At 48.8% G+C, this 16,475-nt stretch overlaps 1 protein-coding gene across 4 annotated transcripts in view; it reads left to right on the top strand.

The window, feature by feature from the left end:
- The window catches only part of LOC307245906 (myosin phosphatase Rho interacting protein), a 74,032-nt gene that overhangs the window by 26,859 nt on the left and 30,698 nt on the right, over nucleotides 1-16,475 (top strand). For all 4 annotated transcript variants that reach the window (XM_080021641.1, XM_080021640.1, XM_080021643.1 and 1 more), the window contains exons 4-5: nucleotides 10,540-10,691; nucleotides 12,438-12,522. In XM_080021641.1, coding sequence (XP_079877767.1) covers nucleotides 10,540-10,691; nucleotides 12,438-12,522 — 237 coding nt within the window. The remainder of the gene's footprint in view (nucleotides 1-10,539; nucleotides 10,692-12,437; nucleotides 12,523-16,475) is intronic.

Here is a 16,475-nt window from a genome sequence, read left to right as displayed (position 1 = left end):
TGTGTGCCAGCGCTTGCTTTGCTCCTTGGACGATAAACATGAGGTATTTGCGACCAAATGGTTTCTGTAAATGTGAATCCGTGTCGAGTCCTGTGTCAGGTTGATGCAGTGATGTCCTCCAACCGATACAATAACCACCAGAAAGAGGGACCGGTGAGAGGACTGGCACCCAACGTCCAGGCCGGTCTCCGCGGTCCGCTGGCGTCCAGCTCGGTTGCAGAGCCCGGGCTTTGAGCCGCATTGTGCGGAAACATTATTTTTTTTATTATTATTTTTTTAATCTACCCCCCGTTCCCCCCACGGCCAGCACCACCGCGCTGCCTTCCTTTCTGCCTGACTGGCTTGTCGGTGCCGACTCGCTGAGGTCTTGGCAGCGCTCCGCAGCTCCCAGGGTGTTATTTGAAGCCCGGTTGCAGCTCTTATGTAATGGTGCTTCTCACCATGTGGGCTGATTCCTGCAGAACCCGGCTGAATGCGAAGGCGTCTTCTTGTGGTTGGAAGTGTCCCGTGGGCGAGCAGTGTTTGTGCGGCTTCTCTCTTTTTTTTCGGGATGAGGATTATAAAAGGTGTTGGAGAAGCGCCCGGCTCCCACCGCCGTGCCAGGCGAGGGGGGGGGGGGGGGGCGAGGCCCCGGCTGAACCGGTTCCCCTGTTCCCCTTGGCCCACTTTGTGAAGCGCTGTAGTACCGAGGCTGCGTGGGGGGTGTAGGACCTCCAGGACCTACAGCTGTGGTCCCAGAACCACAAGCACCAGGACTGGTCACTCACAAAGACCTAATAATAATAATAATGACGATAAATATATATATCCACTTCTCCTCTGGCTCCGTCCGGGCCAATGCGAGGTCGGGGCAGAGCGACGCTGTTTTTTATTTTTTTGAATCCATTTAATGTTTTTATTTTTTTCTAATAAGTATAAATAAAGACATGTTTACTTTAAATTAAAAGTATAAACCTTTTCACGCGTCCGAACGAGCACCGTGGACTTTCGTCTGGACCGATCACCGTGCACTAACTGTGCGTCACTGAATGTGCCTCTTTTGTTGTTTAGTTCAAGTGTCCCACAAAAAACGGTGTTTCAACAATTCCGATCGTTCCTGGATCACGCCGTGCGGACACAAAAGAAACGGACGCTTCCCCCAAAGGTGCTTGGAACTTCCCGCGGTGCGAAAACGCAGCACGAGTTACAGTTTTCCGAGTTTCCTTTAAACGCAGCGTCGGCTCCAGTTGTCTGTCTACGTGCCCCAAGCGGCTAATGGGTTCTGAGAGACGAAGCTTGGACTCGTATAACTTGGGATGTTGATGTCACGAAGCGTCCTGCTCCTCAAACTCGTCTAATCGCCGCAATGTTCTTGTTCGCGTGAAATTACAACACTTTTCCACTCATACACATCGATCGTACATCGATATTGATCAAACTCAAATGACGAGACATCTGAAACGTCCCAGCTCTAACGAGACCGCAACCTGTGGTTGTCGTGTTCCAGATACTTTTAGCCCGAAAAACGCTGATAAGATTAAAAAAAGACAAAAAAAAAAAAAAAAAGCATTAGCAATACTGATTCAGCCCTGCAGTCTGGCCCCCTAATAACAATAATAATAACAATAAAAACAACAGATCATCTGTGTGAGGTGAATTACACTAAAAGTCCCAGAATTCCATGCAAAACGGCAGCGTTTGTTGCCCAACATCCAGCTTTTAAGGCGTCACTTTCTTTCCTCCAAAGTTTCTCGTCTGGGTCACTTGAGGTGCAGGATATATTTTCTTCTTTTTTTTGTGACTGTGACAGTTTAGTGACCATAGCTTCATTGCCTGTAATGGCAATGGCAAATGTAATGCCACCAACAATGGACACAGCAGATACATTGAACAGCTGCTTCTTAAAAAATGCCATCTTAAAAAAATAATCTCAGGGATTACCACTTTAAAAAGCAAGAAGAAGAAGAACACGCATGTAAGAGAAATTCAAATGGTGTTCACTCAAAACAACAATGTTGGAGGCTGAGCTGAAGGCCAGATTATGAAAATGCCCAAATTAAATGTATTATTATTATTATTATATATATATTTTTAAGGGTTGAGGGGACTGTCAACATTTTAGTTAGGAAAACCGTAGACAAGAATGGCCGATATATATATATATATATATATATATATATATATATATATATATATATATATATATATATATATATATATATATATATATATAGTGTGTGCATGTCTTGGTCCGTCAGTAAATCAGTTATTTTAGATGAGATGCCACTTTGTACCACACACACACACGGCAGTTTAGTTGGATTTTACGGCATTTCATGGCGATACATTGTTGTAGTTGTCTTGGATTTGGCTGGTCGTCAGGGCGGTGGATTCTGATTGGTCGGCGCTGTGGGTGGAGTCCTGTGTGCCCGCTGTGTTTTACAGACTGTTTCCCTTTAAAGTGACTTTTACATCGACCATTCCATTCACGTCACCATGGAAACCAAGGTCAACTTCCCTGACCTGGGAATCTAGTAAAATCAGATCTCTCTCTCTCTCTTCTCTCTCTCTCTCTCTCTCTCTCTCTCTCTCTCTCTCTCTCTCTCTCTCTCTCTCTCTCTCTCTCTCTCTCTCTCCTCTCTCTCTCTCTCTCTCTCTCTCTCTCTCTCTCTCTCTCTCTCTCTCTCTCTCTCTCTCTCTCTCTCTCTCTCTCTCTCTCTCTCTCTCTCTCTCTCTGGGCACTTTTTTTTTTACCGGTCTCTCCCTGTTCATGGTTCATCTTTTTATGCAAATGTCAACCAGGGCGTCTCAAGGCGTGGCCCGTAGTCCAGGTGCCGGCCCTTCGGGGGTTTCCATGGGGTCCAGTTAACGCAAATTTATTTTGACACCGTTAGTTGAGTCTGTCAGCTGTGGAATAGACGGTTGACAATGACCCAAATCCGGATGGCCACGGACAACTGGGGCAACCGTTAATGTCAAGCCCTGTGAAATCGGACAGGTAGTGATAGCATGGGGAACGGCCCAGCTCTGCTCTCTCAGGGCCGCCGTCCTCGTGCCAGAAACCTGGACGCCACCGCCGCCGCAGCAGAACTTGACTCTGGCGTCGTTCTCCTGAAGCTGGACTGCGTTGTTCTGCGCTGGCGGTGAAGCAGCTCTGAGCGGCTGCATAGTTCCTCTGCTGCGGCGTTCAAACGCATTCCTGTAGAATGAGGTGTGTGTGTGTGTGTGTGTGTGTGTGTGTGTGTGTGTGTGTGTGTGTGTGTGTGTGTGTGTGTGTGTGTGTGTGTGTGTGTGTGTGTGTGTGTGTGTGTGTGTGTGTGTGTGTGTGTGTGATGTACAAAATGTTGCAGAAATAAACCATTGACAGCTGAGCTTTCAATATGCGGCAACTCAACTTTTCTTTCTTGCCGCAACTTTTTTTTTTTTTTCTTCATTGAAATCCTGCGTCGGACGTTCGCACACGTGACTTGAAATGGAACTGCTCTTCAAAAGGCCGTCAGCTGAGCTCACGGTGTCGTTGGCGGAGCTGCTTGTGACGGGAGCAGCCATCATCCTTTCTGGTTTCCTCCTCCTCCTCCTCTTTGCCGCCATCGGCGCCGAGCTCCTCAGAGGAGACTGGGCCTGGCGTTCGGTTCGACAGACCGTGTCAAGATTCCTGCTCGTGGCTCGTTCCTGCCCCTTGTGGGTGTTACATCCACGACGATGGGGGAGGGAGGATCGCACGGCCCAGAGATGGTAAAATTATGATCAGACAGGACAACAAGAGCGGCAGTTTCACTGGTGATTCATGGAAAGTGATTTTAATACAAACGGACGAGTGCGTGCAGGGAGGCAAAGGTGGTAGGGCTGAGCTGGTGCCAAAGAAATGACGTAAAACCAAACCCAGACCATCTTGCGGAGTAGTAATGGTAAATACATAACTACTGTGGCTGTCCAAACAAATCAAAAATAACAGCAGCCGGGACGCGGCGCTAACCTACGTTTAACGTTCAGGAGAAGCTCTGTGGGCGACGTCACCAAAGTCCTCTCCCCCCTCTCCCAGGCAAAGCGAGCGCTCAGCTGAAGGACACCGGGGCTGGCGAGGCCGAAAAAGGGCCGTGTCCCGTTGTCTCGTAGGCTCTTCTGGAGGAGAGGGTCAATGGACAACTTCGTCCCAGGAAGCGTGGGCAAGACAGGCTGCGGGGAACCCATTGTTCAAGCGGCGAGACGAGGAACCAGCGCAGGCGCAGGTGTCAAGCGCCGACGCGTAACCGCCGGCAACAGCGTTTGTTTGCGGCCGTTGGTTTTCTAGTTTAATGAGTGCATTAGTGAGAGAAGCCAGAGGTTGTGCAGCGTGGCCCTCCAAGGGCGTTCAGTTCAACCTTCTGGCACCTGAGGACCACCCCCATGGAGGTAGTTCTTGGCTTTGTATTGTATTTTTATTTATTTATTTTTTTAAACCCAAGCGTGTTTACCCGTGTTGTCCCGAGTCGCTAAGGGACTCGCAGCCTCGCTGGCGTTATCGCTTCCAATCAGCGGAAGCTCAGATCCCCAAGCTCGTCCACGCCGGGGAGCCGGTGCCAGCTTGTCAGCCGAGCGCTCCGCCCCCCCTTTCAAGACCCCACCCAGAGCCGCTTTTTTGGACGGGTGCAGCACTCCCTGGAAGCTCCCTCTCGTGTTTTTCTTTATTTTTTTGTTTTTTCCTGATGTCGTAAACGCCGAGCGCGTTTCCGTCATAATTCCTTTGTGTTCTGAGCTGCTAAGACAAACAAACAAAGCGGCGACCGCGATACCAAACAGGTGTTACTGATCAAATTACAGGTGTTCATAAATGAATAAATGCACATCTGGAGACGTGATGGAACGCTGCCATCCACCCCCCCCCCCACCCCCCCGGGGCGCAGTGATTTGTTTCACCTCGCCCGGAGTCCAACACACTCCGTCGGCGGAGGAAAGGGTGTCGAGAGCGAGGTCATTTGTTTTCTTGACCTGCTTGTGCCGCTTTGGACGAGGCTTTTCTGCGCTCAATATTATGTCGTTGATTATACAATTATATCGTTTGGATAGTGATGGAAACATTCCTGTGATCCCTCTCGTACAGGGTGTGATTACCCCGTCCGGCGTCCCCGTGCGCTTTCTGTGGAAAGTAAAAGTTGCTGTGACTTTGCCTTTGGGCAACGGGGAAATGCAACTTCACAGCCCGTTGCCCCCACAATGCCTCCGATAATACGCGGATTCATTGACTTTACTACTGCTCGGCGTGAAGTCAATTAAATAAAAAACAAACAAACAAAAACAACAACAACTATGGCTGGTTTCCTTGGAGTGCTCGGGGTCTTGGCAGCATCCTAACACCATTGCCTCATCTGAGATAAGCGGCGCATGCATTCAAACGGTGACGACAGAACACCTTCCTCGCTTGAATATTTCCATTTTTTTCGGTGATGTCACCCAGTCTCCTCCGATGCGCTGGAAGCTTCATATCTACGTTCCACGTGCTTCCCTGAGGTCGTCAAACACACTGCGACTCCGAGGGTTTGACTCCCTGACAAGTATGAGCTCAGGTGGCCCCGTCCGGGAGAGGGGAGACGGCTCGGCCCAGCTCAGCACCCGCGGCAAAGACTCCCGTCCGGCAGAGTAAACTGAGTGCCAGCCGGGTTTGGCTTTTTACCAAACCTGTCTTGCACGTTCAAAATGGACTCCGCTTTTGAAAGCAAGTTGCTAAACCCAAAAAATGAAAGTGTGTGCGGAAGCTGCCCAGCGATGCAGAGCGAGAGCGGAAGAGTTGGAATTTGGAATATAATCCAGTCCACGTGTGTCATTATGCAAAACTCTAAATTGTCACTTTTCTTTGAGTGTGACTCCACTTGCGTAGGCACCACATGAAGTCAAGGACGCCATGTTTTATTATTATTATTATTATCATTATGGAATAGAGTGACGTAGGTGTCAAAAGCGGCCCGCAAAACACAAGTGGTAATTTCCAGTTGCGGAGCGTGTCACACACTCCTTGACGAGTTCTAAGTATAACGTTCCAACAAACTCTCTCCCCGCGCGTCGTTGGAGGGATGTTGGGATTTTGGGATGTCTGGCTCTGCAGAAAGGCGGTCACATCAATTCTATTACAGCCCTGCAGATCAAAATCCTGCCATTGCAGAAGTGGAAGCGGTTTGATTCCTAAACATCCGAGATCATCTTGATAAGCCGCTGCAGTCCGCCGTGTGAGAGAACGGAGGCCGCGCGCTCTGGAGCGATCGTGCAGTCCTCATGAAGGGTTACAGAAAGTTGTGTGGGGTTTTTTTTTTGTTTTGTTTTTCTTTTAATTTGGGTGTTAGTCACCGCTGCGTCAGAGTGCGCTCATCGGGCTGTAATGCATCTGGCTGCATCTCGAGGCAGCGCCCAGGTGAGGGGCCACGCCCCCTGCCACACCTGGCACCTGCAGGCGTCACTGCCCGGCGTCTCCTCGGTGCCTACGTAGCAACGCTCCTCAGGTAGCTTCATGTCCGACGGCAACACGTATTGTAGGGCTGGCACGCTTGCATTCCCCCCTCACCCCCCCGCTCCCACACTTGACAGTGACTCACCACGCCCATCCTCTGGACTCTCCACTGGGTCCTTCCAAATTCCTTGGACAGAGTCGTTCACGTCCAACGCGGTCGTCCAGACGTGCACGCGGACCTCCCTCTGAACCACTTGGGAGGCGGAATCAGATGTTTACCCAGGCGCCATCAGTTCCATGCATCGGTCACAATAGGACGGCTGTTGGCGCCTCTTCATATCTGTAAGCGGTGCTGGAGGTTTTGGGGAATAGTTCATCACTGCTAATGAAGGGGGCTCAACACAATACCTCCTGAAGAATCATCTTCAACGATGAACTATTTCACTATTCATGTCGTGCTGATATGACGCCACTGAAAGGCTAAACGACTCTATCGCCCCCGCCCGATCTCCATGTCTCCAAAAACTTGGTCATTTCCTGTTGGGGTCGGAGGGGGGGGAAGGGTTGTCGTCCGCAGTGACTGGACAATACCACATTGTATTTGTGTGTTTTGTTGCCGCCTCACAAAGGGCCCCATTGTGGGCCCCCGCAGACCCGGGCAGAAATGGCCGAGTCCAGGTTGGGTGACGGACGGAGGCTGGACAAGGGGGACAGGAAGGCCTCTGGGTGGAGGGGCGGCGGCCCATCGGGGAGCGGAGCGTGAGCCCCTGTACGTGTGAGACGTGTCCAGTGCACCCAAACCTGGAGCCTTGCACTGGACACGCCCCCGCTTGTGCACGACCGTACAAGTTGTGTTTGTGGTATTTGTGATGACTTGGCTTCATCGCTGCTTCTCAGTTTCTGAACCGGAATTTGGACTAACGTAGGGATCTGGATTCAACTTTCCAGTGAGGACTTGGGAACCTGGAAACAGTTTCCCGTGGTCTAGTATTGTACTGAGTACACGCCAAGTATGTTTTTTATGGAATCCCATAACCTGGTGAATCAGAATAACTGTAGAATCACAGTCCCAGGCGCCTCACAAACGTCATGGTGTCCGACTAGTGAGACCCTCATGCCGTAGGATCTACCCTACCCCGTCTGAACCCTATTTCATTGTCCTCTATAGAATTGAGTTCTTCAACTTTGGAGGTTCCTGCTCATTCAGGCTTCATTTCAAGTCGTTTGATGATGCTTCTCTGGTTTACTTCAGGGCGCAGCTTGGTCCGTTCTTCGCTTCCCTTCATTCACTCCACAGCATCCGTCTGTGTCTCGTGGCTTTTAGTGATGGAGCTTATTTAATGAGTGTAACACGGCGGTGGCGAATGTGCTGTGAACCGCCGGCCACGTGGCTGCTCCGCGGAGCAGCCACTGCCCCAAAATATCCCAACATGGAACAACAGCTCATTTAATTCACCTGAAAATCTGAAATAAAAGCAAAGAAAGAAGAAAAAGAAAATATATTTCTTTATTTGCCTGTCTGTCTTTGTTTCTTTTAGATGAGTTTACTGCTGTTATTATTTTTCCTAGATTGCATTTCTTTAGGATCTGGGACTGAACATGTGTCAATACAACAACAGTGTTCACCGTTCATTCGGCCTCCAGTCCTTTTGACACTTAGGATTCTTATAATTCTACATACATTGTTCATTTGGTTTTATTCATGGCATTTTTTTAAATCTAATTACATAATGAATGGATTTGAGCATATTTACTTATTATTATTATCATCAATAATCATGTTAAATTCCCCAAATAGTTCTTAAAAACAGTCACTATTTATTTATTTACCTTGGACTCGAGGGCAAAACGTCGGCTGCTTGCAGCTCTCCTCGCTTTGTTTACGCTGACAGATGGCCGAGCGAGACAACGTCACGACTCCAAATCGCCGCCTCTCTCCCTCCCGCTTTCTCCGTGCGCTTGTGGTCCCTTGACCGCCGGCTCAGCGTTTCTAATCCCCCCCCCCCCCCCCCCCCCACATCTGACGGTGACAGGCCCCTCAGGTCAAGCTGACGTCTCTCTCTCTCTCTCTCGCTCTCTCTCTCTCTCTCTCTCTCTCTCTCTCTCTCTCTCTCTCTCTCTCTCTCTCTCTCTCTCTCTCTCTCTCTCTCTCTCTCTCTCAACCAGCCCTCCTGGCTTCCTCTCCCAGCTGTCCCGGCGGTCTTATGCGCCTCACTCCACCCCCTCCTCGCTCTGTCAGACCCGGCTGTCCCCGCCCGGTCCTGTCCTGTCGCCCATCCCGTCCCGAGCCTCAGGAAGCTGGACTGCAGAGCCGCCGGTGCGTCCTGGTCCAGCAGTGTCTTTTTCGGGCGTTGTCACAACAGCGCTGTGTAGGAGCTTTCACCCGGGTCTCGCCCGGGTGAAAGCTGGGGGTGTTATGCGTACTACGATATTTCACCGGATGCGACGAGGTTCATTCATCGTTTTATAGAAATATCCAACCTCACTACTGACGGTGTCAGAAGATAGAAACCAGGATGTTGATGGAGGGTGTGACAACACATTTTATATAATCTAGTAACTGTGGCCGTTCAAAAGGAATCATGAATAACAGTCTAGCAGTAACGCCCTCGCCTAACGAAGGGGGACACATTTTACCCAGAAGCCTCTCTGTCCACATCAAGGTTCTGGCTGACGGACGGGCCGCGCTCACACCGCACACGCCGCGCTCACACCGCACACGCCACTACGCCCTCGACGCCCCGCCTCCCCTTGGTTTCCCGATGCCTCGACACTGGCTGCGCTCCGCCCTCCGCCCAGCACCCCCGTGGCGTTACGGGGCCGCCTGTGATCGTGCCTGTATTTTTAGTGCCGGGAAGTGAGGGAGCAAAGGTTGTTCAAACAGCTGCTCGTGTGCGTCGGGCGCTCGTGTTACCGCGGCGGGGAGCGGCTTGTGCCGATCCAGTCGTTTTCCGGGAGGGGTTAAAGACCGCGGGATGCCGTCGACTTCCACGTGGAAGGGTGGGCCCGCGAAAGCCCTTTGAGACGGCGGGGAAGGGCCGGAGAAATGAACTGGACTCGACTTTGGAACGCGCCGAGAGCTGTTTGTAGCACCGGGCCCGGCTAGAACAGTTACCCAGGGAAACCAGATTTTTGGGTCAACCGCCTTGTGTGGTCCCGTCAACCAAATGAGCTTTGGAAGGGATTATAATTACATAGGATAAATATCGCTCTATGACAATTATTCCCATTCAACAGCTTTTTCTTTTCAACCGACGGCTGAAGCGTGGTTGCCAAAGTCACGACCACTTCTAAAGGTCGGTGTCAGGCTCTGAAGTGCGTGGGTTCACCAGAGCCTGACTGGATGGCTTCTTTCAGGTCCTCACTTCCCCTCACCGTAAACGATCGGCGTCCTGTGTGTCTGACGCTGAAGGAACAAACTCTGCTGGTTTTTAGCGCGGCACGGTGGTAATCTCCTGCCTGTGCTCTAATCCCTTTTCGTATGTCTTTCACGTCTGCCCCGCCCTGATCCCGCTCTCTCATATTTGATGTTGTATTTGTGCTTTAATCCGCTCCTTCTGTCTGAGGCACTTTGAAAACTCTCAAAGAAAAGCAGAGTAGTTTATTAAGTTTGTTGTTGGTGTCACCTTGCAGGAGCTCATATATATTATTACATATTCATATTGCACATTGTAAAAACCATTAAGGGCGGGTCTGTTGGGGGTGACTGGATGGGGGTGATTTGTTTTTCCTCAAATTCAACCATTCTACAGTACTTGCAGGAGCTTGCACCTTTTCTGCATTAAATGGTTGTTGACTTGCAATATTTTCCAATTCCTGAAAGTTTACAGCCAAAAATAAACATAAAACTGCGTGAATTGAATTTCAAGACCTGCTGCTGTTGGTTTATTGGAGACATAAAGGAATGCGTTGTTGTTGTTGTTGTTGTAATTCTCCTTCAGTAACTGTAGAGGACAGTCATTCTGAGCTCTCAAAGTAAAAGTCCTCCACAGCATTTTGAGGAAGCACATTTGGGTTTGATCATTGGCACCACCCAAGCCGGTGGCAGGTGTTTGAGCCTTGGGAACCCGCAGCTGCCCCTGACGTCGGGTGGCTCCGGCCCTCCCTAACGCGCCCCCTCCTTCCTCCTCCCTCCCCCACAGCCCAGCACGCTGCCCCAGGGAACCATCAACATGAACCAGTGCTCGGACGTGGTGGACGGGGAGTCGCGGACGGGCCAGAAGAACTCCCTGTGCGTCATCACCCCCGACAGGGAGCACTTCATCCGGGCGGAGTGCAAGGAGATCATCAATGGGTGAGCGACCAGTCAACCCTGCCAATGGTCAACATCAGCGGCTTAGTTGTAGTTTTTATATATATTATAACGGTTTAATAACACAGAGCTGCCTATGTGAGGAATTAAAATGTCCCATAATCCCCTCGTGGTTGCCGCCCGATTTCCGCCCATGTCTCGGGAAACACAAGGGCATTATGGGATGTATGTGGAGGACGCATTATTCTCTCTCTCTCACACACTCTCTCTTGCTATTCTTAGCTCAGTGTCTGAGTCACTCCGCCCCTGTCCTGTTCCCAGCATGCATCTGACCCAACATCCTAGAACCACAGACTCTGGTTCTGTGACACCTCAGTCCGTTGTCCTGTCTGTGGTGTTGTCACTTTGTCTGTCTGTCTTTTGTCTGTACAGTGTTACTCAACCCCGCGGCTCGCAAACGGCATGCGTCTCTTTAAGGATAAGATTAGGATTGGGCTCTTTAAAATGTTATTTAAACTGAAATAAAACATTTTAATTTAGTGTGAGATGTTGTCTGCAGTATTCAAAACTGATTTTCCCCTTGCACACATCAACCTTTGACTTGGCTTGGAGAGACAGTGCATCTATCGAGATCTGTTCCCTGCGAGTGATCCATGCTCTGTTCACTGACTGATCAATAGCTGATCACCTGGTTTTGGGTCATTTCAGTATTAATGAGTCATATTTAATGATATTATTACCGTGTATAAGTAATAAGCTGGAGCTGCAACCTATCACTGGACCAACCGTGCCACGCGAGACCACAGTGTCCAAATCCTGCATCGGCTTCCACGCTACGAGCGCCCCAACAGTCTGCAACTAATGGATAGAAAAACAACTGTAACATCAATCCCCGTTTTTATTGAATCCTTTTAACTTCCTCTAAGTGTGATATTCCAGAGAACACAACATCGAGTCGCCGAGTCGGCTCGGCGCTTCCTCTACGTAACTTGTGGTTTGCAGTCTGCCGTATACATTTGTACATAAGTTGTTCATAATAATACATGATACATTTGTGTTTGCAATGGTAATAAAATCATGGTAATAATAATGTTTTTGGTAATAATAATAATTCCTTAAGATATTACTAGTAGCTTTATTTTTAAATGCATAATGGTTTGACGGAGGAAAGGGACGTTTCAGAAATTTGACTCTGATGAAAATATTTTTTGTTAATGTGGCTCCTGAGCTGGGAACAGTTGAGAACCTCTTTCTGTCTGTGGTTCAGTCTGTCATCCTGTCTGCCCTTCTGCCTTTTATCTGTCGTTCTGTCTGTCCGTCGTGGTCTTTCTTTATTGTTTTTAAAGTGGATGTCATTCTGTTTTTCTTCGTATATCTCTGCCTCTCTCTCGCTCTCTCGCTCTCTCTCATAATGACTGTGTACTCTAGGTGTATTCTGCACAGTAACCTGCTGTAAACTCGCTACCTTCCAGTTTAATGTGTAATCTGACCCCCTCCTCTACCTCCCTCTCTGTGTTGATAACAAGTCATGTGACTGACGGCCATTTAATAACATAACTACATTTTAATATCCCATAAATCCTGCTTGTGACTTGTGTCAGTTAAACACTTGGTGACTTACTAAATGCACTGACAGCTCGATATCAATGGTTACCCAGTTGCCCTGAGTAACCGGATTTGGGCCATTGCTCCGGTTGCCCTGTTGTCAATAAATACCTCACCTGCTGCAATGCATGCTGGGAGCTGCTGTGTGTGATGAAGGTTCCATCACGTCTTCCTCTTCTGCAGGTGGCAAGAGGCTCTGACCGTCTACCCCAGAACCAACAAGCAGAACCACAAAAAGAAACGCAAGGTGGAGCCTCCGACGCCCCAGGTAATACCACCCCCAACCCCCCGCTACTCTACAAATAGTACCCTACCACCCCCCAGGGAATACCCCCCCACCCCCCATGTAACACCCTACTACTTTACAAATAGTACCCTACCACCCCCCAGGGAATACCCCCCCACCCCCCATGTAACACCCTACTACTCTACAAATATTACCCTACCACCCCCCAGGGAATAGCCCCCTACCCCCCATGTAACACCCTACTACCCCATGGGAAATACCCCCCCCCAGATAATACCTTCCTATCCCGCAGATAGTACCCTCCTGCCCCCTAGGGAGTACTCTCCTACCCCTCAGGTAACGCCATGCTACCCCATGGGAAATACCCCCCCCCCCCCCCCCCCCAGATAACACCCTTCTATCCCACAGTTAGTACCCTCCTTCCCTCCAGGTAATTCCCTTCTACCCCATAGATAATATTCTACTACTGTAGGTAATACCCTCCTGTCGCCCTGCTAGTAACCTCTTACCCAATAAGTAATACCCTGCTACACCCCAGGTAATACATCACTACCCCCAGGGAATACCATACTACCCCCCTGGGTAATACCCTACTACTGTACCCCGCAGGTATTACCCTCTTACCCCACAGATAATACCCTATAGCCCCATAGGTAATACCATACTGTCTCCCAGGTAACATCCTCCTGCACCACGGTTAAATACCCCCCCCCCCCCACCCCAAATGGATAAAAATAGAATAAAAATAAAAAGCAATCTACAATCCAAATGTTATCCAAAATGTGATGCTGGCCTGACGTGGTGCTTTGCAGAACCAGTATTAATTCACTCTGTGCACGTGTGGAGGTGGAGTTCAGTGTGGTGACGTTTTTATGGATGCCCACGGGGGAACATTTGACACACTTTACAGTTAAATTCTAACGTTCTGGAAAACGATGCGGGAGCTTCTTCCTCAGAACTCTGATGTCATTTTCCTCAGTTGACAGAAGGTGGTGAGTTCCCAGGGGCGACTGAACCGCTGGAGCTTGTGCCGACAAGCTCCAGCGATCACACATGGAAGAAAAAAAAAACCCCACCTTTTAAAAGTGGAGGAGGGCAATAAAGCTTTTAATGACCTGATGAAGTAATGTTGTTAAATATGGTGTAAAGTCGGCCCACCCAGCATCACCTCCACTCTCTGGTGTCATGCTTGTGTGAGTAACCAAGGCGTCTGTCTGTCTCTGTTTGTGTGTTGGGCAGGATCTCACGATTTGATTTCGATGCAACCGGTCATGAGTCGTTTCAGTACTGATTTAATCAGATATCAGGGAGACGACTCAGTGTGATTCTCCATTGATTTATTGATATTTTATGCATAATGAGATTAATTTTTCACCTCACCATCCCACGTGAATTACAAAAAATATTTCACAGGACAAATTCAGTCTAATACATGAATTAATTAAAGTTGGAAAAGTGGTTGAATGACATCAATATTAGGATTTTCCAATCTGTTCTAGTATCTGTTTTATTTAACCCAGCCCTACTGTCTGTCTCTGTCTGACTGTCTGTCTCTCTGCTTTCGTTCCTCATCTATTTATCCGTTCCTGTGATTGACTGATTGCTCGGTCGGTTCTCCTCCATCTTTTTGGCTCCCGGCTACTTTGGGCGGCCCCGATCTTCTCGTCCGTTGTCATTTGTTTGTGTCTTCTTGTCTAATTGGCTTGTCTATCCGTCTTTCCCCCACTCCATCCCTCGCTATTCCCTCCCTCTGTCCGTCCGTCGACGGCAATTAGAGCGTCTGCCGGCTGGAAGCGCTTCCACCACAGGACAACGCCGCAGACACGGGGGCCACCACGGGGCCACAACGGGGTCATCGGCTGTGGAACAGCCAGGCTTTGTAGTGCAGTTAGCTCAGCGCCTACACAACTTCCTATAGGGTGTGTGTGTGTGTGTGTGTGTGTGTGTGTGTGTGTGTGTGTGTGTGTGTGTGTGTGTGTGTGTGTGTGTGTGTGTGTGTGTGTGTGTGTGTGTGTGTGTGTGTGTGTGTGTGTGTGTGTGTGTGTGTGTGTGTGAATGATAAGTAACTTATTTGAGATAAGGCTTAATTATTAATGAGAACTGTGCAAGTCAAAGAAAGAGCTCTAAAAAAAAGAACAAAGTATGTTTATATCTATGAACTGGAGTTAACAGGGAGTTACACTATTCAAACTAGTGAGACTATATGGGCAAGTAAAGTAGAAATAATAATATTATTCAATAAAAAATAATAAAAAATGATATAGCAGTGCGGTGGCAGTATAGTAGTGAAATAAAATGTCAATAAAGGTACGATAATACTAACAGCAATGGTAATAATAACAACAATAATCAGGATAATAGTACTAATGATAATAATAGTCGTAGAATACTTGAAACTGAAGGTGGCGCTAAAGGGCATGTTGAAGGCGGAGCACAGGACAGCACAGCAATGGAGCCAGTATTTCCCTGAACGTGGCCGCATGTCGCCGGACCCGCCTGTCACTGTTCCCATCCCTCTTACCCTCCGTCATCCTCATTAAAGTTGTTGGAGCTCAGTGTCAGGCTGAAGCCGCCTGGACACTGGATCAGTTCAGAAGATCAGTGGTGTTGACTCCCGACGATGGAGGTTGTGGTTGAATGAACGCCAGAGTTTTCCTTCAAAGTCGGTGTTTGGTTCCTCACACGGCGAATCTTACTGATTCGACATTTAATACAAAGTGCGCGGGCATCCGTCTGATATCTGGTTGAAATGGTGTCATGCAATCATAAGATCCTCAATGAATCGATCCTCTACCAGGAGTCCTGTCATCTGGTATTCAAGATTTTTATTTGTCACATACATATACATACTTTCATACATATATGCAGTGAAATGTAATGCAACGCAGCCGGTGATAGCACACAATATGTCCTAGGAAAAAATAAAAATAAAAAATGTCTTTCTATAGGCCGACTAACTGACTCCTAAAACGTAATACAGTAAGTTGAATACTTATAGAATAAAATAAAAATATATAGAATAAAATACAATAAAAATAAAAATAAATAAAATAGAATAGATAGAGGGAATATGCCTATGTATATACAGATATGTGCATTAAAGTGGCATGTGACTTAAAGTGGCATGTGAATGTGAATAGAGTGAGGTAGTGTTTGGGATAATACAGCACAGTATACAACAGTACGGCGCAGCAATACGGCATCACGAACAACCCTGAACAGTGACACAGTATGCGGTACAGTATGCTACATACAGTACAGAAGGTAGTGGAGCCCATGTGTGTGGCTCAGTTAGGACCCCTGGTGAGGTCAGCATTGACAGTTCTAATGGCTTGCGGGAAAAAACTCTCTGTCTCTCTATTCTCGCTGTGTGACTGCGGAGGCGCTTGCCTGACCGCAGCAGCTGAAACAGTCCGTTGTTGGGGTGAGGAGGATCCTTCATGATCCTGTGGGCTCTGCTACTACACCTCCTGGTGTATAACTCCTGCAAGGGGGGGAGGGTAGTTCCAGTGGTACATTCAGCTGAACGCACCACCCTCTGCAGGGCCCACCTGTCCTGGGCAGTACAGTTCCCAAACCAGGCAGATAACCGGAGTGCCGGCGCAGGCGACCGCTAGGGGCGGCGCCACTATCGCCACGACAGATAGTAGGTAGATTAAAGAACCGTGGCTGGATTTGCTGCTTTTTGACCCAAACAAACTGTGTCCAGCGCATGGACGGTCAGTGCTCCGTATCGGCCAATAGGCGAAGTTCACCGTTCAAAATTGGTATCGAAAGTCAGATCTCCACTCAAACAAATCTCCACCCACCTCCCTGCCTCCAGCAGGCGGCTGCTTCTACCGGCGAGGTTGCCTCCGTCACGTGCAGCGGGCACAAGTGTTTACCTTCTGGGAAGTGCCCTCAAAGTCAAACACTTGAGAAATGCCACAGACAGACGAGCGCGGTGACAAAGAACCCTCCAGTGGGCGGAGTCG

The sequence above is a fragment of the Zeus faber genome (assembly GCF_960531495.2).
Source record: "Zeus faber genome assembly, chromosome: 20".
In the NCBI taxonomy this organism is placed as follows: Eukaryota; Metazoa; Chordata; class Actinopteri; order Zeiformes; family Zeidae; genus Zeus; species Zeus faber.
This window is presented reverse-complemented; position numbering and strand designations above follow the sequence as displayed.